We start from the raw sequence: 24,749 nt of genomic DNA, 5'->3' as shown, positions 1-24,749 counted from the left end.
CCGAAGCGAAGGGTCAGCAGGACGTCTTCCGCGAGTTGGGAGTGAGGAAGGGCTTTTTATACTGAGTCAGACGTTTATTGTCCAGGGAATCAAGGGCTTTCCGTTCTATACCTTTTTGTACCTCGAACATGTTGCTGGAATTTAACCCCTTTAGTTGCAAGGGCCTGTTTGTGGACCCTGTTCACTTCCATGACTATGCAATGTATTTAGTAGTTTAAGAGGTGTAACTAAATATGAAGTCCTAATGGGCTTTCATAACTGGAAATGCAATCTAGGGAAATTTAGTCTGTGAAAGTTTAGACTAAATGTATGAAAATGTTGTAGAAATAAAAGTATAAATTAAGAATTATTAGAAATGTTATTTAGTGTGTGTGTGTGTGTGTGTGGTGGTGGTGGTGGGGTATTAAGTTTCATACATTGTCATGGCAATAATGTGTTGACTTTGTTGGTCAACCAGGGAAATCCAGGAAAACCGGGGTAACATAGAATATCAAAACCAACAAAAACTGACTTTATAAAGTATGTTTTACAGTATGTTTATTTTTCAAGTTCTTTAAGAGTTGATCACTTAAGGTTAAGGTTAGCGTTTTTATTAGGCATTGAAAGTCGTATATTACATTTATGTTCTTATTGCATTGCATACATTTACACACATACTTAAGTCATATTCCATGAATTGCACTAAAGATTAGAGGAACGCGGGTTTGGGTGCTGATCTTTTGTGTGAGCTCCAGCAACTGTATGGATTTGTGCAGTATACCACCGGCAGCTCATTTGGTTTACTTTAATGAAGAACTGATTACAGGAACTAGGTGTTGGATGGGAACTGTAGGTTCTGGACTTTCTTGAGGAGAGCTTTGGAAATGGACAAGCTAATGCACTCCCACATCAAACCACAAAGTATTGTTTATTTCAACGGATGCACATCAACACCTAAGAAAAAATAGATTTACATATTTTCTTATATAACAGAGACATACTGCACATAGGACATACAGTGCTGTGTGGACGTATACTATGTAAAATCACTTATCTCAGCCGTAAGTCTTTTTGCTTGTAAATCCTCCAGATCACATTAGAACAGATGCAGATGCAGATACATAAATACAGTAAAAAGTAGCAAGAGTTTTTCATTTTGAAGAAAGTAGTTCCAGCTAGTTTGAAGAACAAGGCCTTGTTGCAGACAGAATGGGTGTGTTAAATTCCATCATCCGCTCACCTGATCTAACGCCATTAAGCACTGATTTCCCAAACTAGGTGTTGGATGATAACTATAAATAATATGAGATTCCCATTAAGAGAGCTTTGGAGATGTATAAAAGAACACAGTGACGTAAAACCGTGACTTTTTGTATGAATATAATTTGTATTTATTCTAATATTAATGTTTTACTGAGCAAATAATGACATACTGCCCAGATAATAAACAAGCTTTGTAAGTCTCATTTTCACAGGTGTCTAAAAGGTGCCGTGTCCTGACATTGTATAAAAACAAACCTGTGTGTGTGTGTGAGTGTGTGTGTGTGTGTGTGTGTGTGTGTGTTTGTGTTTGTGTATTATGTACTTTAGGAGGTGGGGTGTCGTTGTATTTCACTAATGAGGGCTCTGCGAGCAAAGTGCCCCGGGGGTCTTGTAATCCTGTATGTGTGTGTGTGTGTGTGTGTGTGTGTGTCTTACAGGCCAGACTCCTGTTTGAGGAGGGGGCGTGGGGACAATACACTCATGCTGTGTTCATACTCACCTGCTTATCTGCTGCAATGGGGGAATGAGAGAGGGAGAGAGGATGAATTGAATAGTGTATGTTTGCCCATCTGATTCGGTGGCCTGCTGCCACAATACAGTGCAGATACAAACACAATGCCCATTTAATGCAGCACTGTGTGGAGATGCTGCAATATCTCGCGTCTTCCTTTCACACACACTCACACTCACTCACACTCCTTAATACGATAAAGCCCTGTATGGAAATGTGGCCCACGGTACGCTGGTAAAAGCACTGCTTAGCCACTATTTCTCACAAATGCACAAGTAAGGATGCACTACATATAAACAAATGACCAACTTGCATGGAAAAGAAGTAGGAACACACACACACACACACACGCACAAACTCACACAGCTCGTAACCTAAAATCTTACAATCTTCCTCATTAAAGTCTGATCAGACCTTCAGCATCTCCACGCCAGATGTTCCCTTCAAACCAGTTCAGAAGATTCAGTTCAGTTCAGATGTGCTTCAAAAAGCTGTGGTTCAGTTTGAGTTCAGTTTGCTGAATTCCATTCACTTCGGTTCAGATCATTTCAAGCCACTATCACTGAGTGTACAGTCAAACCAGTTCAGTCAGAAACACCCCGGCGTCTTCGCTCCACAGTATCCAGTCCGGCTAGATCCGTCCAGCTCTACAAGCCCCAGTATGTCCGAGCCGCTATGTCCAGAAGAAGTGATATGTCAGTGGGAAGAGAGAGCCAGGCTCTCCACAGCTCCTCGCTGACAGCGGCCGCGTTCTGTTCTGACACTGTTCCGCTCAGTCTCATATATGTCCGCCGTCCAATACAATGGAACATTGTGTTCAAGACAATCCCCATTCATTCAGCACAGAGGCCATTCAATCACACACAGTCTCGCTGTGGATTACCACATTCCCACTCATTCCAGCCAAGAGCCAAGGGTCAGCACACACACACACACACACACACACACACACACACACACACAAACAAACAAAAAAGGCCACTGATTAATATGAATATAACGTTTACCATTCAGCAGGTTAAATAAGTTGTAGTAAGCAGCTGAACTGGCTTCATTTAGGGTTATTTTGATAAGTGTTGTTATTCAACTATTCAACAATATAAAGCAAATTATCAAATTGTAGTGAAGTACTGAAGTGCTTCTACATGAACTCAATTCCACAGTTCAGATTGGAGCGACCTGACTGAACAACCTAAATAGTCAATCTGGTTTAATTCAGTGAATTATTATTTTTTTTATTACATTCAAATATTCAACTCAAATTAAAACATTAAGATTAAAAAGTTTAGATCAACTGATATTTTAAATTCACTTTAACTCAATTTAACTCAAAACATTCAACTCAAATAGTAAAACCCTAAATTCCATTTACCTCAAATAGTCAGATCAATTGAAATGTTTAATTCAGTTGAACTCAAATCATAACATTTAATTCAATTATTAAAACCATTTAAAATTCAGTTCAAATATTCAGATCAATTCCAGTATCCAGTTAAACTCAAATAAAATCAGTTCAAATACTCTCCTACATCAATTTGTGCTAGAATATTATAGAACATAGCAAAATTGGATATTTCTACCTAAGTAACAGTGTTTTTAGAATATTTATATATAATAAAAGTTATAATAGAAGTAATTCACAGTACAGTAATAATCACAGTGGTTGTGATTTAAAGTGTTATTTTTTTTGTTAGGTTTGAATTAATGTTAAATACATTTTTAATCTACTAAACTACAAATTCTATAAATGATGTGAAATATAATATATCTATTTGAGCTAAAAAAGGGTTTAACTGGTGAGACATCTGTACAGTAATCCCGTATTTTATTATTAGCTGTATAATATTATTATTATTATTATTATTATTAATAATCTTTTCATTTGGGTCAGTTTAACTCTTACAATTACATTCACATCAGTGAGCTTTTTTTTTTTTATATAGATTTTATAGATTTTTTTTCTGCAGACTCATTGAAAGGGCTGTGAGTGTGTAGATGAGTCCTCCTACCGAAACTCAGCTAAACTGGAGTTATTGTTTCCCTGCTGTGCGCGCGCGCTAATGAGCTGCAGGCCGTTAACGCCGTTAGTGGCGCGCGACTCATGTTGATTCCGCGCGCTCAGCTGAGAAGAGAGAGAGAGAGAGAGAGAGAGAGAGAGAGAGAGAGAGAGAGAGAGGAAAAAAGGGGCAATCATCAATCATTTATTAGTGCAAACCCGCATTACGGGCATTAGCGGAATGTGTATTGGTGCGCTGTCATTTCACTTCTTTGCTATGCAAACGCCTCCATCATAAGGAGTGTGTATTCACAGCGTGCCCGCGCGAGGATGGGCATATTTCTGAGGTTTGAGGTGTTTGTTGTTGTTGTTGTTGTTGTTGTTGATTTGCTTTCTCGATACGAGACCAGCATTAAAAATAAAGGTGCTCGAAATGGTTCTTTGAGTGATGATACACAAGAACGATTCTTTCTTTAATAAAGAACCAATATATTCTATTTTATTCTATTTTATTCTATTTTATTATCATTTTAATTATGTGGATTATTTAAAACAATGATTCATTATTGACCCAAAATCCCAAAATAAATTTTAATAAATCAAAAAACCTTTTATTATTATTATTTTTAATCAACCTTTATTTTTAAGAGTGTATTAATGCCTCTATCTAAAAAAAACTTGCCTGATCACAGATCTGCTCGAACCCTGAACAGTGTAGTTCATCTATAATTCAGGTCACTGTTTTTGTTTCTGATGTAGCAGAACCATAAAAAATCCGGATTTGATTCCGGATTAAGGTGTAAACCTTTTAAAGAGGGCATGCTGAGATCATCAGTCCATCTGAGCTATAACTTTCCTAATAACCCACTGCTGAGAGTGTGAACACCCCACGACCCGCTCGAATCATTAATCAGACGAATGATTTTTATCGTGTGAATGATTTATTATCGAGCACGTTTTATTAACGTTTATTAAAGCACGTTTCTAATCATATCGAGTCTGATTGAGCAGCTCGGGCCTTTGATCAGTGCAGTCTCGGTTTAATGCGGTTCTGAGGCTGGAGGATCTTCATAGCATCTCATCATAATCATCGCTGCGCATCCGAGATCGAATTAGTCTCCAATTAACAAAATGCTCATCAATCAGCGATGATAAAAACCAATTCGATTACCCACAGTATCATTAGACTGTCTAACATGTATTATTCCCAGATTGTATCGATTAACGAACGCTCGTCTCTGCTTTGTGTGTGTGTGTGTGTGTGTGTGTTGGGGGGGCCGGTTTCGCTGGCCTGGCGCGCAGACAGACCTGCAGATAAAATCTCTGCTCTGATCACTCAGACTCGGACTGTGTTTGATCGAGGTGTCAACACGGTGCAGCGCAGTCTCTCACACAGCAGCAACAGGTGCATTATTCCACACACCAGCTCTGCCATACACTCCCACTCTGTGTGTGTATGTGTGTTCCAGGATGATGGAAAGCACTGATAACAGTGATGCAATTGACTCGAATGGATTCGAGGCCATTTCCACATGAATAAAGCACATTACAGCGAGCACACGCCGCCCTCAGCTCGGGGTCCGCTCTGATTGTGTTGATGTTGTATATTTTATTGATGTTTATTGATGTTTAGTGAAGTGGTGTACACACTCCAGTCAAGCTATTTCTCCCAGATGACCGCCAGTAGACGTTACCTGGTTGAATGTCTCCCAAACATCACGTGCCAACGACATATTCACATAAAATGCCTTCATTTAGATGTGGGGTAATGATGACTAACGAAACTAAGATCAAAGTCTTAAGATTACACAGAGTGAAATACATACTAACATTGTTAGATGGTGTTAGTGTTGGGTTTTGACGTCAACCCGATATTCATTTTCAACTAGTCAGACGTTACAGTCCAACGTCTTTGTGACGTCAAACTGATGGTCTGTCGTTTTAAAGGCCCTGGCGGTTCTAATTAGAAGGAAATCAACTTTCATTGAAAGACGTAAGACTTGCTTTTGGATCCTGAGGTTGAGGCTAGGCTTGGGTTCGGGGGAGCTCCAAGATAGGAAAATAGGTGTTATAGGTGTATGTGAACAGTAACATCTCTGGCACAGCTTTGTGCTCCCATATCTGAAAAGCATGTGAACCTAAATCTGAACACAACATCAGCAACAATCATAAACAATTATATATAACTTATATACTTACAGTATAAATGGCTCTTCAGTTCAACCTAAAATATGGAAACCCGCAGTTTGACTGCTTTGATCCAACTCTACTATCCAACTTTGATCCAACTCTATTATCCAGCTTTTATTCAACTCTATTATCCAACTTTGATCCAACTCTACTATCCAACTTTGATCCAACTCTACTATCCAACTTTGATCCAACTCTACTATCCAACTTTTATTCAACTCTACTATCCAACTTTGATCCAACTCTACTATCCAACTTTTATTCAACTCTACTATCCAGCTTTTATCCAACTCTATTATCCAGCTTTTATCCAACTCTACTATCCAACTTTTATCCAACTCTACTATCCAACTTTGATCCAACTCTACTATCCAACTTTGATTAACTCTATTATCCAACTTTTATCCAACTCTACTATCCAACTTTTATCCAACTCTATTATCCAGCTTTTATCCAACTCTACTATCCAACTTTTATCCAACTCTACTATCCAACTTTTATCCAACTCTATTATCCAGCTTTTATTAACTCTATTATCCAACTTTTATTAACTCTATTATCCAACTTTTATCCAACTCTACTATCCAACTCTACTATCCAACTTTTATCCAACTCTACTATCCAACTTTTATTCAACTCTACTATCCAGCTTTTATCCAACTCTATTATCCAGCTTTTATCCAACTCTATTATCCAACTTTTATTCAACTCTACTATCCAGCTTTTATCCAACTCTACTATCCAACTTTTATTCAACTCTACTATCCAGCTTTTATCCAACTCTACTATCCAACTTTTATTCAACTCTACTATCCAGCTTTTATCCAACTCTACTATCCAACTTTTATTCAACTCTACTATCCAGCTTTTATTCAACTCTACTATCCAACTTTGATTCAACTCTACTATCCAACTTTGATTCAACTCTACTATCCAACTTTGATCCAACTCTGTTATCCAACTTTGATCCAACTCTGTTATCCAACTTTGATCCAACTCGATTATGAAACAAGGCACAGCAGAATGTGGGTTAGTTCACACCAGCCTTTCCCATGTTGGACACATCGATCAATATATCTGAACAAGGTCAGTCTAAACTGTAGACTGTAAAATGTACTGTACATGTGGCAGCAGGCTGTTTCTTTTTACTGAACTGTAAAGAAACAACGCAAAGCAGAAACTCCATATTTTACACCAGCTCGACCCTCAAAAGCCCCTCAAGTGACCCCCTGCCCTGTTCCACTGTACAGTGTGCTCTGACTCGACAGCACATGGGAGACCTGGGGAGAACAAAACCGCTAGTTCTGATCTACAGTGTTGAAGATGTGGGCAGAGCTCTGCTTCCTTCCTCACCGAAACACACACTTCCACACCGACGTCTTATCGTTCCCAACCTGAGCCTTAACAAAATAACCCTCACACACACACCCTGTATTCACACACATCTGTCCTTACGTGTGTTTATAATAATAACACACAGGGGACGCATTCAGTATACAGCAGGCTTTCTCAGCTAGACTCAACTCTTCTACTATCGGGAGCATTGAAATATTCAGTTCTTCCGCTGAAACAAACAAAAAACCTGTAGGTAAAATAATGAAACTTAAAATTATGAACGTCACGTTCATAATTTTCAAGCGTTCAAACAACTCAAATAAGACTTTAAATGACACGTTACTTTACACAAAGTACTTGTTTGAACTGACCAAATATTCATGACAGTTATACAGTTATTATACAGTGAAGACGCCAGACTAAATGTTTTAAGCTAGGCTGCACTGAAGGTCAGTAAATGGTAATGGCCCTCAAAACCAGTCACAGTTTCTAAATATATCGCTGCTGTCACGCAAATACCTCGTGGCTCGTCCTTTACAGCCGACATTTGAATTAAAAACGTACTTTTAAAGACAAGTCGATATAAAAAGCCATTATTATTATTATTATTATTATTATTTATTATTATTATTATTATTATTTATTATTATTATTTATTATTATTATTATTATTATTATTATTATTATTATTATTATTATTATTCACACTTAAACGTTTAAAAGTTGACACAGTATAAAGAACTACCAACTTAAAAATATGACAAAAACAACAACAACGGCAAACATGGAGATACAAGGACTTTGCGGAGGAGCTATGGCATGAGCTTTCCCTTACAGTGTAAACACAGCAATGTGGTTTTATTCAACTTAAATTAGTAATTAATCAGTAATTAAAGTACTTTGGATGAAACATCGATTTAGTGAAGCTTGTTTAATTGCTTGGGTTGAACTGACGAACCGTTTTAACATGAAACGTTATTTTTCAATATATATAATTTTGCTATATAGTTATATAGTACTTGATTATATTATTTTATTAATTTCGCTGCGAAAAAAACCCCAAACAACTGACTGACTGATTTAAGGTTTATATCTGGCAAAATTGAGATAAATAGTAGTAATATTTAACCTAATTCACAGCTTCACTTTTCGTCCGGTTGTTTTTTTTTTATTCAATTTATTTAGATAATAATGTTTTGATGTTGAAGATCTTATAAATGTTAAGAACTATTTTATTATAAACTCAAATCAACTGGTCTTTTTCAAGGTTAGGAACCTTTTTTTGTTTTTGACACTGAATGTATTTGAATGTTTTAGCCTCCAATAGTGGACATGTCAACTCGCTTAAGTCATTTTTAAGTTCAGTCTTATGAAACTGAACATTATCTGTCGATTTTGACATTGAGTGTTTTTTGTCGTTGAACTTTGGGGAGTGTTTTTTTCACTTGATGTGACAGAGCTGTCGGTCCTCACACCTTTAATCCACTCCTCCGCGCTCTCATTGGTCCGCGCGCTGCTTAAAGTCTCTTGGGATGGCCGCAGGTTTTCAGAGCTTCACCTTCCCTCGGTGTGACAGAGACCATGAAGTTGCCCAGTGTTGAGATGATGCAGCTGGAGCAGCCGGAGCCGTTCCCCCCGAGCCCGCAGTCCGGGGAGTCCGAGCTCAGCTGCTCCAGCCCCGAGGGCAAAGCCCCACGAGTGAGAAGACCCCTGAACGCCTTCATCATCTGGACCAAGGAGGAGCGCAGAAGGCTGGCCCAACTCAATCCTGAGCTGGAGAACACTGACCTCAGCAAGATACTGGGTAAGCACAATTATATGCACACATGTCTTCTAGAGGTTGAAAAATGGTCGTGTTTAATATAGTAACTCAAAGGCATGGTCTTGAACATGGCCTACTGTATGCATTTGCCTTGTACACACACACACACACACACACATAGACTGACATTAGTAAAGAACTTGCTGTGTATACACCCACACACCGAGCAGTAATTACATCAGTGAATGTAACGTCGGCTGTAATCATTTGCTGATTGTGAAAAGGAGAAGCATTGTGTGCAAATCCAGCCTTAAGTTGCTGTCCATTCACGTAGTCTCACTCTCGCTGTTCTTTATTTTCTCTGCAGGTAAAACCTGGAAGGCCATGTCTCTGGCTGAGAAACGGCCATACATGCAGGAGGCTGAGAGGCTGAGGGTCCAGCACACCATCGATCACCCCAACTACAAGTACCGCCCCCGCAGACGCAAGAGCAACAGACGCAGTGCCAAAACCCCGCCGAGTGACCCCAGCACTTCCCCTAACCTGCAACTCAGCTACATGCTCCACAACCAGGCCCTCCACTACCCCTACACACACTCACACTCACTCTCTGACTCATACACACACCCACACAGTCTGGCTTTCCCCAGTCACCCCGTAGCAGCTCCAAACGGAGCGCAGGTTCCCAACGGAGGAGTGTCTTTCTCAGACGGAGCGGCCTACTTGAGCTCCTCTTTGCCATACCCCCAGCAGGCCGTGTACACAGCAGAACCTCAACTATACTACAGTTCCCAGCATGCAGTGCAGCAGAGGGCAGAGCACTGGGACTGGCGAGGGACGGAAGTGTGTGGATGTGCCCTGTGCTCAGGCGGACCATCGCTGGAGTTCTACCTGGAGCAGGTTCGAGTGGACATGCTGGACCAACTGGACCGCAGTGAATTCGACCGCTACCTCAATCCAGTACCACTTACAGACCAACACTGACTACAGATATCACAACAAAATGACCTCATCTCAGTCATATCTTGACTGTGTTGACATGTCTTGACCTCAACCCAACAGACTTTGCATGGGTCAAAGCACCATACTGGCCTGTGTGGTTCAAACGTTGCTGCTAAAATGTTTACAGTTGCTGCTAAAGATTTTTTTTTACTCATGAATGTGAATTAGCTGTATATAAATATTTGTATTTATTTATGATGATGAACTCAGAACAAGCTGTACCCCAGGACTATTAATGGGGAACCCTGTTATGGTTCTCTGTTTCATGGATGACAATTGCAAGATCATTGTACATTGGAAACGTGACTGGATGACTTGTTTACTAGGGAAAAGTTTGACGTTGAGCTGCTATAAATAAAAAATGTTTAAATATAATCTCATGTTTTCCGCCTCTGAATCAATTCATTTCCTTACGTTCCAAAAACGCCTCAAGGTTCACGCGAGGTCACAAGACAGAGGTCCTGCAATTCTTTCATTGTTTTTCAGCTAAGCCTATTTGTTTGCATGGTTGATCAAATCAGGGCCATGATAACATCAAAAGTTTGGGGACACCTAGCTTTTTGAAATATTTTTTTTTGTAATGCTTTATAATAGGTAACATATGAATGAACATCTGGATATGACAGAAATGTTAAAGTTAGCATTTGTTAAAAAATAAAACAAACAAACAAAAAAACTAAACAAAAATGTATTATTGCTGTTTGATGAAAAACATGTATCTCCAAAACGGTCACTTTACAGGAGAAGTTGAAAATGTTCATAACTTTAAATGGAAGTCTATTAGAAGCAATTTAGAGCATTTCTATTGGTCCACAAATATTTATTCTGTGTACAAAGCAGCTACAGAGTTCCAACCATAGAAAATGGAGATACATGTTTTTTATTGGACAGCAGTGAAATAAAAAAAAAAAACAGTTATACATTCACTATCACTGCTCACTTTATATACTTTTATACAAGATCATAGATATTTATACATGCTATACATTCTTTTCCTCAAAATCAACCTGGTTTCCGTTTAATGATGTGTTGTTCCCAGCAATTTGGTTTAACAAATAAATGTTTAAAATTCTTTTACTTAAACAAAAGTGTCTACTTTTGATGGATCACTTGCAGTTTTACAAAAAAAATAATGTAACACTCAATAAATAATAATGCCGAAGGAATCTTTGGCTTAAAGGATGAACCACTGGGTTAGGATGTGTTTGGGGTGCTAGTTAAGTAGAAGGCCACAGCCCACTCAAATGTTTGTGCTTTGGGTGGAGCAAAAGTCCTTTACATCCCCAAAGAACATTACTAGCACATGACCCTAAAATCCCCAAACCACACCTACTCAAGAAAGACTAGAATTCACATCTGGAAATCTACACTATACAGAGTACTAAGGTATCCTCCAAAATGATCAGCATTTTTGGATATAATTATAGGCTATGAATAAATGCTGTGTAAAATCTTACTACAAGGCCTATGTGAAAAGGCCAATGCTTCATCACATAAGCATAAGCACTAAACAATGCATTGAAATGCAAAAGCAATGAACAGCCTATGAAGCATCATTCCCAAGTAATGGAACAAGACAGAGGCCTATTGAGAACATCAAACACCAATCAAACCATCTTAAACATTAAAACCACCTGACTAATACTGTATTCCCCTTGTGCCACCAAAACAGCTCCGACCTGTCGAGGGATGGACTCCACAAGACATAGCCAGCATTAAGTTCTTCAGCAGCTTGCGCTACAGTTGCTCCTCTGTGGGAATAGACCAGAAGTGCTAGCCTACTCTTCCCACATGCACCGCTGCATAGCAGGAACACAAGACTTCCCAGATGTTTTGTGGACGATCTGACCGATCAGTCGTCTAGCCATTACAGTTTGTCAAAAATGTGGCAAAGTGGCTCAGGCTAAGGATAGTACAACCTAGCCTAGCCTAGCTTTTAACACTGCCTCAAGAACTTCAAGTAATTATTACTAAATTGCGCCAGATTAGCTCTTCCCCCAACGATCACGTGCGGCCTGGTGACTTCCTCCCTGTGCGAATACCCAGCCCTTCTCTGAGCAGTGTTTTACCCAGCCAGCTAGCGTTAGCCTTTAGCCTTTTATGTCTTACTTCCATATTCTAGAAGATAGAAGCAGACGTTGCGTGAAGCCTTAAAAGGCTGGTGTGCAGGGTGTATGCTTTGAGGACGTAAATTTAGCGAGATCAGACAGTTTTGGGGTTTTGAAACTGGCTCATTTTACAGCCCTGTTTTGGTTATGCCTATTTTGTTTGACAACTGTTTTTGAGGTTCAGGAGATGAAATGTCCGTTTAATGTGCTGAACTGTCATTTTTCAAATAAATAAATACACAGTTTTCCATTCTCTGTATTGTAGATGCTGAGGAATAATTTCTATGAAATTATTATCTATGATCTGTGACATAAAAATGGTCTTGTATCAGCAGTATGTTGCTTGTAGGGTGGCAGTATTTCTCAACCATCTCGGATATTTGACTAAAGCTTATGCACCATATCTTTTTTTTTTTTTTTTTTAACGCCTCAGCTATCTGGGGCATTTCAAGAATTCGGATATTGATATGTAAAATATGTGGCAGGTAAAAAGCAAAACAGATCAATTGCACATCCATACTGTAAAATCTCTGGCATGTAAAAAATGTCATTTCTAAATGGTTTAGATTTACGACTACAATTTCAGAAACAGCGCAATGTTTACTTCATTCCATTTGCCTAATATTTTTCACTGCTCAGGGCTTTGTTCTAAAAATGTAATACCCTTCACTGTAACTCAAACAGAAGTAAAGATTGTTTCCTGTTGGATGACCTTGTGGGCTTAGGCTAATTTTGTTGCTGTGAAAGATAAAGCTGCACTGACGGCAACGATTCCAGCGGTTCGAAAGCTGAAAAGCCGTTGAAGAAGGAGAGAAAAGTACAGAACATATGAACTTAATGCATAAACACTGTGGAAAGCCCTTCTAATGAATGTGTATAGCTGCGTTAAGTTGCACCCAGCGCTGGTACTGATGTGCAAATGCACATACACACACACACAGCTTGTCTAGTCCCCGTAGAGAAGTATTGCCAATAGAATAGGACTCTCTGGAGCAGATAAACATGAACCTATTGGCACTGTGACTAATGCTAGGCTAGGCTGGAAGAGTATAAAGGCCCCTAGCATTGAGCTGTGTTCTCTAGAATGATGGATGGTGCTCATACACTACTTTTGAGATGAATTGAGGTAGTGATCATCCAAAATCCTGACCTCAGTAATGACTTTTAACTGTGTTCTTGGTCTTTGAATATTAAACCTCAGTAAAAGTTATTTGAGTGCTTTTGGTGTGCCAAAAAAGGCATTAATTATGTTTAAAACTGCTGTTTAATATTCTACTTTATGTCTTTTGGAGATCAGTGAATTTCATACTTACTTAATTTACAGAACAAAATACAGAACCGGGGGTACCACTGCATTTAACACTGAATACACTTCAGCTGTAAGTTCTGAAACTTCAGAAGTTTACAGTAGAAGCTCAGTTTACAGGAAAAGGAAAAAGCATTCTTAACCCCTTTAAAACCCTAAGGTCTGCTGGCGGGCCCAAAGTGTTATTACAAACTTCAAGCACCAAAGAATAGCCCCACCAGTTTGTACAGAAGTCCTTGTAGTTACTGAATAACACACCATAGTGTGTAATAAGCCTTTCTGCGTTAAGAGGTTAACATTAAGGTACAGCTGCATGCAAAAGTTTGGGCACTCCTGGTCAAATAGCATGCTTTTATGATTTTAAAAAATCACATTTTAATACTGATACTGTTCATTTGCTCAATTTCACATCTTAGAAATGAGAAAAGTGTAAAATCTGGCATGTGGTACACATATTATCTACATTTTAATGTAATGTATGTGTATTTGTCCAATAGGTCCGATCCATTTCATGCTGTTCTCTCAAAATAATTGTTCCACGCATTATCGCTTAGAACATCAACAAAATGTGTCATTTGAACAGGACTGTCCTAATCAGTACTGAATTTTTATGTGATAAGATTTAATACCAAGTAATACTGGAGTGTTGTTTTGGGTTTTAAAGGTTCATAAAAGGTTTGTAAACGATACAGAAGTGGAAATGGACAGGTTGTGGATTGACAGGGATGAGTTTTAAGAGCTTCATTGGTAAATCAGATATAGCCTATTCATTTTGGTTATTACAAAGAAATTGCCTTTCTGTAATAACAGCAAAATGGAACAGCTTTCTGAGTAAAGGCTTAATTGATCAAGAGCTGATGTTCTTCCACTGATGGGACATTATCAGACAGAGTTAATGAGTGATTTGCCTATAAAGACATTCACTGGCTTCAGGAGTGTCATCAGCCTGTGTTTACTGAACCTCTCGACATTGATCGTCTTCCTTTGTGTGTGTGGGAGCGAGCTTGTGTCAAGTCTTTGATCTCTCGCTGGTATTTTTATACCCCAAGAACCACAGACTTCAGGGTGAAGGCAAATGTCTGTGTGTTGTGTGTGTATGTGTGTGTGTGTGTGTGTGTGTGTGAGAGAGAGAGAGAGAGAGAGAGTAAGAGGGAGGAAAGACCTCTACATTTCCATACAGTGGAACAGATAGGGACTTGTGTTAAACCACAAATAAACTTTACCCCTTTCTTTAGCACCCCACTACATCCTCTCTTATAGTTACAGTTATCAGCTTTCACATGCAGACACCTTTACAGTGTGTTTTAGGAGCTTTCTTCATATGGGCATAATGTGAATTTGACACAGTGATTCTTAGTCTTTTAATATTTATAAGCAACTGAAGGTCTTTGAAAACCTGCATCAGAGGCACAGCTGCACTTTGACTCATCTTCTGCAAAACAGTGACGAAGGAAAAGGCTCACGTCTGAATCAGCAGATCCTCCTTAGTGATGATGATTTATAAGAAGGAAAGTTGAGGAGAAGAAAGTAGCTATTAGGAAAAGCACAAGTGGAACTTCAAGGCCAGCTTTTCAAATAAGAAAGTGCAACTCGGCGGAAGTGGCAGAAGTTGGGATAGTAAATGTTATTTTACTGGTTTGGAAGGAACAAATAAGGGCATTTTGGATCGATCACAACTTTAAATAGTGTTAGATGTTAATATTTGAATGTTTAAGAGATGTAGGGACTGGGATCTAGTCTACTCTTGCACTTAACAGCATTGTGACTAGAGATTCTCCACTAAAAGAAAAATTGAGCCCAGGACTAGACACAATCCCTATTTCAGAAACCAATATTTCAGACATTTCAGATGAATAACAGCAGTATAACATAATCAAACTTGTAGAATTACTGTAGTTAAACATTGATTGATTTGCCAGGTTTAAGTAAGTCATCTAAATGACAAAACTTGAAATGACATTAACGCAACCCAACCCAGACCAATGTGTGTCTTTTTCACTACCCAGCATGCTAGGTCATAAGAGTTACTCAAGAGGTTCCTTTAATCCAGCTTGTTGGGTTGTTGCTGTAATCCAGATTTTGTACTGGGTTGTATGGTTTGGACTTTTTAATTTTAACATCGCAAAATAGTTTGTTTTTTTTATTAGTTTTTCTTTTCTTAAAAAAAAAAACATATTTATTAGTCTAAGATGCCTAACAGAAATACTTCTCAACAATGACACACTGTTCAATTAAAATCAATCAAATAAAGATCTCAGATCTTTATTAGCATGCTGCTTTCTCTGGCATGTTCCTTTCTACCTGCAAAACGATTTTTTAGAAAATCTAGTTAGAAAATAAACTTTTACAAAAAAAAGGAACAAACATTTGAAACATTTCTCACTCAAGAGTTTTGTCCCAAACACTGAAGAAAAACTGTTGTGATATAAAGTCTGGTCTAATTATGTTTGGTTAAATATCTAAATTAGCTAAGTAACTCAGCTTGCAGGTTAATATACATCAACTACAATAAAATATATTTACACAGTCAATATTTGTATCTTCTTATAAATTATCTAATTTCTAGAAATAAAAAAAAAGACAAACATGATAAAATTGTGAAGCAACTACCAGTGATCTTCTAGGAAAGACAATGGAAACAAATATGAGGCTATAACATTATAGCAAGCTAATAGTAGCTAATCCTATTAGTCTTGTATCAACAGCTCAGACAAATACAGTTTGTAATATTGCTTTTAATTGAAATACAACACACATAGTTTAGTTTCACTTAATAGTAAGCAGTACAACATTTATATTTAATGGAAGTTTACTCACCGATTCCTTCCAGTTGAGATGTGCTGCTGCTGCCTGAAAAAAGCTGTTTAATCGAACAGCTTAATCGACTTAAACTGGTCTAATCAGCTTCCTCAAGTGCTGTTAATTATTCCATCTGACTTCTTCAGGTGTTGTTAATTAATGCTGATAATTAACCCATTGGCTGGGTGGTTACTGAGCCATAGTCAGAAACCCAGCAACTAGGCTACACTACAACTACCCAACACTTTCCAGCACGGTGGAGAAAACCTAATAACATGACCCGCCAGGTTCAACCCAGCATCTGGACGTCTATGTTTTTGAGTGAAGAGAAAATTACTTATTTTTTTGTATGTTTGTGTTTGCAAGTGTGTGTGTGTGTGTGTGTGTGTGTGTGTGTAGATCATCTGAGTGGTCATGAGGGTGTGCTACTTTTGTTTGCTCTTCCATGAGTCACCATGTGAGGGAGCTACCATGTCTCATACACACAAGTGCATAAACCTCTGAAAAGAGAGGAGTACAGAGAGACAGGCTACACAAGGTAGACAACACTGCAGCACAAATGAAGTGCATAATGTCTGGGTGGGTATGTGTGGGTGGGTATGTGTGGGTGGGGGTTGGCTAACAAAGCAATAGTAAGTTGCTGAAGTTGCTAATATGGCCTACAGCTGTGGGAGTAGCCTGGTTTCCCTCTAATAATTTTGCGCAATAACTCTAATGTTTTTCTTTTTATTATAAGGTGAGGTAAGTTAAGAGTAAAAGTTCTATTTCAACACGCAGACAGACACAGGTTCTTATATGTTTATCATTCAGCAAACACAAACACTGTGAATGTTTGACCTATATGACTGTGCCTACCGGAGCATATAAAGCTGTGAAAAAATTAATTTTGGAGAAAGGGCTTTCCACAACCATTGTCTACCGGTGTGTGTGTGTGTGTGTGTGTGTGTGAGGGGGAGTTTATGAGGCAGTTTAGGCAGATAGGGTCATTTACCTCTACTGCAAGAGATTAACACAAACCCAGATTAAAATCTCAAAATAGAGAAATCCATTTTAGAGGGATGGTATGATCGAAAAAAGGTACAGAGAGAAACTAAAACTGTGCACAGTGTGTGGGTGTGTGTGTGTGTGTGTGGGTGTGTGGGTGTGTTTGTGTGTGTTGAGATGACCAAAGTAGGGGAGACTCTATGTCAGGCACATCCTTTGAACTAAATTTGGAATATTTAATCATCATAATTTTACTGAAATTTTAACAACATGCAGTCACTTATTTTCTGAGTAAATTAAGATCACAAACAACTTTTAACCTTTTTTTATGTTTTTATAATATTATATTATCTTTATCATTGGTCTTTTACAATCATAATATCTAATATGTCTTATAGAGCACATATTGTCTTATAAGCCTTATGTATTATATGTCTAATAGCATCCTAATGACCTACAGGTCTTATAGCATGCTAATGATTTATGGAGTCTTATAGAATCCCAATGACTTACAGTTCCTATAAGATTCTAATGTCTTACAGATCTTATAGAATCCCAATGAACTACAGGTCCCATAGGACCTTAATGACTTACAGGTCCTATATGATCCTAATGCCTTACAGATCTTATAGCATCCCAATGACTAACAGATCTTATAGAATCCCAAAGACTAACATATCCTATAGGATCCTAATGACCTACAGGTCTTACAGCATTGTAATGACTTACAGATCTTATAGCATCCTACTGACTTACAAGTCTTGTATGATTGTGATGACTTACAGATCTTAGAACATCCTAATGACTTGCAGATCGTATAACATCCTAATGACTTACAGATCGTATAACATCCTAATGACTTACAGGTCTTAGAACATCCTAATGACTTACAGATCTTATAACATCCTAATGACTTACAGGTCTTATAGGATCCTACAGACTTAAACATTTTATAGTATGCTAATGATGTACAGGTCTTAGGGCATCATAATATCTTACAGATCTTCTAGCATCATAATGACTTACATATTTTATGTCACCATCATGATGTACAGTACAAGTTATAATCTGTAATTAAAATGTTGCAGCTTCTTGAGCTTGTATTTGTGTGTGTTAGGAGGACACAGTCAGTTACTGTGAGGAGAATGCTGTCTTGGGAATGTGTGTGGTTGGAGAATGAGCCAGGCGGTGTATTTATTGTTGTTGTAGGGCCGAGTTGCCAGATTGAGCCTGTGCTCTGCTGATAGTGCCTGTGTTATTGTAAGGCCACAAGGCCATCTGATAAGAGCTCACTGTGGCGATAAGGCCTGTTTAGGATGGTGCTGAGCCAGAACCCTCAAAAACCCCACGAGAGCAGAGTTCAGGACACACACATGCACACACACATACACACATACGAGAAAAATCACAATTACTATGCAAAGTCATACTCATGATCATGATTGTACACATTCCAGTGTATAAAGTTGGAGATTGTTTTTATATATATATATAGAGAGAGAGAGAGAGAGAGAGAGATCGAGAGAGAGATCGAGAGAGGGACATTGAGTGACAGGTTGTTATCTATGCAGGGATCAACAGAGGGAAGCTGGTCATCTGACACATTCAGGGAAGTTAGTGTGAGAGGCTAAAGTGTGAAATCACTTTTCATAATCTGTGTGTGTATGTGTGTGTGTGTATGTGTGGGTGGGTGGGTGTACTGTAAATTTCTTTTAAAGACAGGAACTGGAAGGAACTCAGCTGACCATTATTGGCCATTTTATCATTTGAAGTAGAAACACAGTCATTAGTGAAAGCAAAGAAATGAGTGTCGTCTTCAGTAATAATGAAGAATATTAAATATTGTTAATCACTGATTGACAGGTATGAAATAACACCCAGATAATACTGCTGTAACACGCATAAGTAATGAATGTCAGGCCATATGGGATTTTGTTTAAAATCAATGTGTGTGTGTGTGTGTATGTCTTTATGTGTGTGTGCACTAAGGGGGGGTGGGGGGGATGTGCACTCACACCGTGCATTTCCTCCATAAAACTACAGCTGTGAGAACCAACACACTACTCTCTCCTCACCTTCTATGTGTGTGTGTCTATGTGCATCTGTGTGTGTGTGTGTGTGTGTGTGTGTGTGTGTGTATGCGTGCTTACAGGTATGTGTGTGTGTGATTCTGATTGTAACAGAAGGCCAGGTTATAAACAGCTACAGCATAATAAGTAAGTGACAGAGCGACGAGTGTAGAGTGGGTAAGATCTGGGATGTGAAAGTGTGATTGTGAGAGAGTGAGAAAGAGTGAGAGAGAGGTTGGTTGAGGGTGTAATTCTGACACATTGTTGTTTTTTTAAACATGAAATTGTATATAGAACTATATATCTCTTCAAATTATGAAACATTTTTCTTAAACTCACTGAAATCAGTTAAAAAGCACTATATTTTGTGATTTTAATGTATATGCGAGAGCAGGGCCCACACTATCGCAAGGGCAAATGCAACACTTTTTATGTAATCACACAATTGTCTTTTTACTTCTCATATCCCTATGGCCTCATCATATTTGACAGTAATCAATTTACCCTGAATATTCACGGAGTATTTTGATTACTATTTTGAGTTCTGTCTTTAAGTTTCAAAATTCACACCTGTATTATTTTATTGACCCTTTTGGGGGTCGTTACATACACGCATTTGGAAGCATGTACAGAATCCACAGTGAGGCTAGCCAGACTACAGTACACAGTTAAATGTACTCTTGAGGAACTTTTGAAGGGTCTTCAGTTTGAAACTGTGGAGGAACCTCTTAAGGTGCTTTGAGGAACCTTCAAGGAACGTTTTTCTTCTAAAAGGCTCCTCAAAGCCCCTTAAGAGGTTCCTCCACAGTTTCAACTTGAAGAACCTCCAAAAGGTTCCACTAGGATCGGATATTTTAACAGTGTACAGCCTCCACACCACGTGGCTAGTTTTATTACAGAGTTATGACTAAACTTTCTCAGAGAAAAAAATGCCCCCCATGAGGTAGTTCATGCGTTAATAGCGTTCATCATGTGTCTGATTACATGTACCAAACCGTGATCCTCATACTGCGATAAGGATCCCTGCTGAAAAATCCAGCTTTTGCTGGTAGCTGGTTTCAGATGGTCTTAGTTGGTCTTTGGATGGTCAAGGTGGTTCAAAAAGCTGACCATCCAGGTGAAACCATACCCTTGCCAGTAAGTTAGCATGTTAACCAGCTCTTGACTAGCATATTGTGTGTTGCATTTGTTTTTTGGTGATGCTGGTCATGCTGGTCAGCCATGTTAGCAATGCTGGTCAAGCTGGTCAACCAGTATGGTCAAGCTTAGTCATACGATGCTCATGCTTGGTCAGGTTGATCATGCATGTAGACCAGTTAAACCACCAAACTCGAACGAAAGCATACCCTATGCCTATACCCTATCCCTATTTTTTTCAGCAGGAATGTCCTGTTACACCCCTAGGTACAACTGGCCCAGCTTACTGAATGTAATTACCACCTCAGTCCATGGGGTCCATGGGGTCCTCTGTCCAGTTTTTTGTTCCGGTTTTTGAATTCTTCAAACACCAGTAGATCCTGGAAACAAAGGAAACAATTATTTAGCCTAAGGTTACACCCCACTTCACCCTAAATTAGCCTCACATAAAGAGAACAAACTACATTAGGAGTTTTTGCTTAAAATGAGTAAAGTGAAAGACCTGTGAAGATCTGTGTTGATGTAATGTAGATCTGTGTTGATGTAAACAGATATTTATTCCTGTTAGAGTGACGTGATCATTTCAATCAAGTCTGTTCAATTTCCTCACTGTTCTTAAGTTTTATGCATTTGTGTGTGTGTGTGTGTGTGTGTGTGTGTGTGTGTGTGTGTGTGTGCGCGCACAACCTTTCCAGCCTTTTATCTATACCCTTTTTAACCTTAACACACAAAACTGGTGAAGCACCGCACCTGACACAGAGCGAGGTGTGTGCGAGATCGATTCACACATGCAGTCACACACACGCACACACACTGCACAGATGATGATTAACTTATATTTAAACTCGTACAACTTTGAATCAAAGGAACTCAGTCACTCACTCAATACAGTCTGAATCAATATTCAGTCTCTAGTGTTTCTGCTACCCACCGTGTGTGTGTGTGTGTGTGTGTGTGTGTGTGTGTGTGTGTGTGTGTACGCATGCTCCATGGTCTATAATATTCAACTCTGATGTTTTTGTTAAGGGATCAAACTCAGGTTAATGTTCATGGGCTATCCTATCTTTATGCAGGAGAACAATGGGCCAGTTAAAGCTCAATATATCACTCTCACTTATTTCTTACATCTCTCTCCCTCTCTCTCGCGCTGTCTTTCACTCTCCCTCTTTGCCACAGGATGTTGGCTATTCCTCTTCTGTCTTCACACAAATGCTCATAAAAATGATAAACTGCTGCACTAATCAGTGTCAACTAGTCAACCCGTGTGTGTGTCTATGAGTGTCTGTTGGAGTGTGTGTGTGTGTGTGTGTGTGTGTTAGTCTGGGTCAGGAAGGTGAAAAGGTGAAAATAGACAGACATCTCAGTGTCGCGATTTGGATAGGGAAATATTTGTGATAGTAATAAAGCCTATTTAAAGCCGCTGCTGAGTTCCCACTAATTATTTATTCCTTGATGACAAAAGTGAGATGACACGGATTAACACCATTCTACTTAAAGGAACATTACCTAGCACATTAACGTTAATATAGCGGCTTCAGAATCATTTTGATGGCACACTGATTTGCAATAGGAAGGAGGTCTCTGTCATTGTCACTCCAGGTTTGGAATGTCGGCTATTGCACTTTGTGTACTTTATGTAACTTTAGTGAAGCTGCTCGTGAGAACTGCACAACGCTTTATGGAACACATCACACACCTATAAGGAAGGGTCTTTATCGCTGTAGGAAGAAACTAGCTTGGAATTCCCAGGACACCAAGGTAGAGGCTGCAAAGAAATGGGAAAAGATGCTGTCGAAAGAAGCGAGGAAGAGAACAAAAAAGCGTGACAGAGCGAGAGACTGGGCAAGAGTAAATCTCGGACGGGCTTTTACTTGCAGGCGAGTGTTTAAAGAGATAAAAGGATGCGAGCTGGTCTTTTTCCTGTTGGACTAGTCGACCAGAAGAGGATGGGTTCCCCTTTTGAGTCTAGGTTCCTCTAAAGGTTTCTTCCTCTCGATCTGAGAGAGTTTTTTCCTTGCCACTGTCGCCCTTGGCTTACTTGAAATAGGCTCGGACCCGGATCTCGGACCCGGACCCGGATCTCTCGGACCCGGATCTCAAGTCTCTGTAAAGCTGCTTTATAGAAACCAAAGGTGGAGCCAGACTTGCATACTCAGGTCATTTGGTAGACCTGCCCTCTTATCCCAGACCAAACATGTCTCAGACCGCCTTCACTGAACTTACAGCGCGGAAGAAAAAGTGGACTTTTCTCCTGGACACTTTGTTTGTCCAGTAAAGTGTAATGTTTCAACAGTAAAAATGCACTTTTACTACAACTCAGTTACTCCATGTAACTGCAGGTTTTGCAGGTGGTCTCTTCCAGCCACAGCTGTCAATCACTTCATTTCTGAGGGTACTCCTGCCTTCTGAGGATATAGCAGATAACATTTTAAAAACAAGATTTCTGGGGGAAAAGAAAAGATGGGCCAATATCAGTACAGGGAAAACTGTTGGAATTCGACACTGGAGATGGTGTAGAGAAGGAAAATGAGATGGAAAATGGGCTGTTCTGTCTTTGAAACATATGTGGATAGACAGAGCTACACATCATACTGCAATCGGCCAGCAGAGGTGCTAGACCTGTAGTCACTTCACTTTCGAGAGACGCTGCGCCGTCCATGTTTTCTACAGTCATTGATTTTTGATCATGAGCTAAGTCAGCACATTTCAGCAGAAGTGATGTTAGCAAATGTGCTACATAACAGCAAGTCAAACTGTCGGTTGCTGTCTAGTTGTGTTGTCTAGCTTGCCATCCAAGTTCTACTTTGTGTCAGTGGAACCCAAGTTTTGTAAGATTAATTGAGTTGACTATGTTAGCAGCCATTCTTCTAACACTCTTAACACTTCGCAATCTTTTTAGGCGAACCATCAACCATCTGACTTTGGTGGATTGCTATTTCAATGCCGCATTGCGTACGGTCTGAGAAGGCCTGCTGAAGTGGTAAAGAACCTCACCTATAGAGTAATGTTATTTTATTTTGTTTCTGTTTATTGCTGATGTAAAAGTTTGCATAGCTGCCAACTGGCTGCGCTATAGGTTTGTGCCCTGCTGCAAATTCACTGCCAAGATAGCAATGAACGTTTGACTGTTGGCGTCTGCCTAGATTGCTTTCAGTCAGTGGTGCACCTGTGTTTTCTGTTGCCAAGATAGCAATACGCCAGAAATCTACCTGAACACACCTCATTTCGAGACCACTACGCCCATCGGTGTAGATATATTGGCAAGCACCGTTGCCATTTAAACGACACAGAAAATAGACTGTTTGCGGGGTGTAAGATAGCAATGAGCATTGCGATACGCCTTGCGTAGGGTGCAAGATATGGCCCTTGATCTTACATGAAATGTTCCTTTATGAACTCTTTACAAGCAAATACACACACACACACACACACACACACACACACACATACATATTTCAAACATTTTACAGGCAAGGTTATGAAATGAATCAAATGTTGAGGTCAAAGGTTGTGGGCGCTCTTATGACACGTCTCACACAGAAGGTCTGGTCATAAGTTGACCATGACTGGACCACATGTAGACCACTACTCATTACTACAGTCACTCTCAGTTCAGCAGTGTGAACACACTTGGCCACACAGCCTCTCACTTCAGCTCTCTCACACACACTGTGCTGAACAGATGTTGAAACTCTTTTGGAGAGCACAGTGCATCTCAAAGCATGATATAAAAGACTATTACTTTGTAATTTTGGACAAATTAAATCTTGTTTTAGGTCAGATTAATCTTAGCCTTACGTTAAATGACTGTTAATTGGCATTCAATATTGCAGTACTGTTCTCAGACGGTTTCTAGAAAATCATATTTTGGTAATTAGATATGCATAGGCCGAGTTAAACACAGACTCAGTCCTGAAAGAGACGAATTAAGAGTAAAACAAGATCAATAATCTGATTCTTAATTTAAAACATGACTTTAACTAAAGTTCTATTGATTTGCTACAATGTAGCAGCCTATTGTGTTCCATAAATCTGATAAATCAGAAAAGGAATTACTGAGAATAAGAAGGATAAAGAGGCTAGTCTAGCATAAAAAGCTAAACTGCAATAAAATGGAAAGATATTGAGCAGCTATTAAATCACAGTCAGTTGCTGGACTACTTGTTATTTCTGTCTAATGTTATGGGTTGCAGAAGATGGGTTCATTATTATTGTCTACATTATACGAACTTTACAGTGTTGACAAAGTTCCCTTTCACAATTTACGTAATTACATTAATTCTGAAGAACTTCTCAAATAGCTTTCAT

General features: G+C 39.1%; 1 protein-coding gene across 1 annotated transcript; it reads left to right on the top strand.

The window, feature by feature from the left end:
* The first annotated feature begins 8,839 nt into the window (after positions 1-8,839).
* Positions 8,840-10,404, top strand: sox32 (SRY-box transcription factor 32). Its single transcript, XM_072688007.1, has 2 exons — positions 8,840-9,078; positions 9,404-10,404. Exons 1-2 carry the CDS (start codon positions 8,856-8,858, stop codon positions 10,018-10,020), a joined length of 840 nt encoding a protein of 279 aa, XP_072544108.1. The 5' UTR covers positions 8,840-8,855; the 3' UTR covers positions 10,021-10,404.
* Positions 10,405-24,749: the final 14,345 nt, after the last annotated feature.

This window comes from Salminus brasiliensis, chromosome 9 (assembly GCF_030463535.1).
Source record: "Salminus brasiliensis chromosome 9, fSalBra1.hap2, whole genome shotgun sequence".
NCBI classification, from domain to species: Eukaryota; Metazoa; Chordata; class Actinopteri; order Characiformes; family Bryconidae; genus Salminus; species Salminus brasiliensis.
This window is presented reverse-complemented; position numbering and strand designations above follow the sequence as displayed.

Excerpts from the sequence above, each read along its gene's own strand:
- sox32 (XM_072688007.1), top strand. The coding sequence starts at position 8,856 with ATGAAGTTGCCCAGTGTTGAGATGATGCAGCTGGAGCAGCCGGAGCCG. Across the intron at positions 9,079-9,403 it reads TGACCTCAGCAAGATACTGG|GTAAAACCTGGAAGGCCATG; the intron begins GTAAGCACAATT and ends TTTTCTCTGCAG.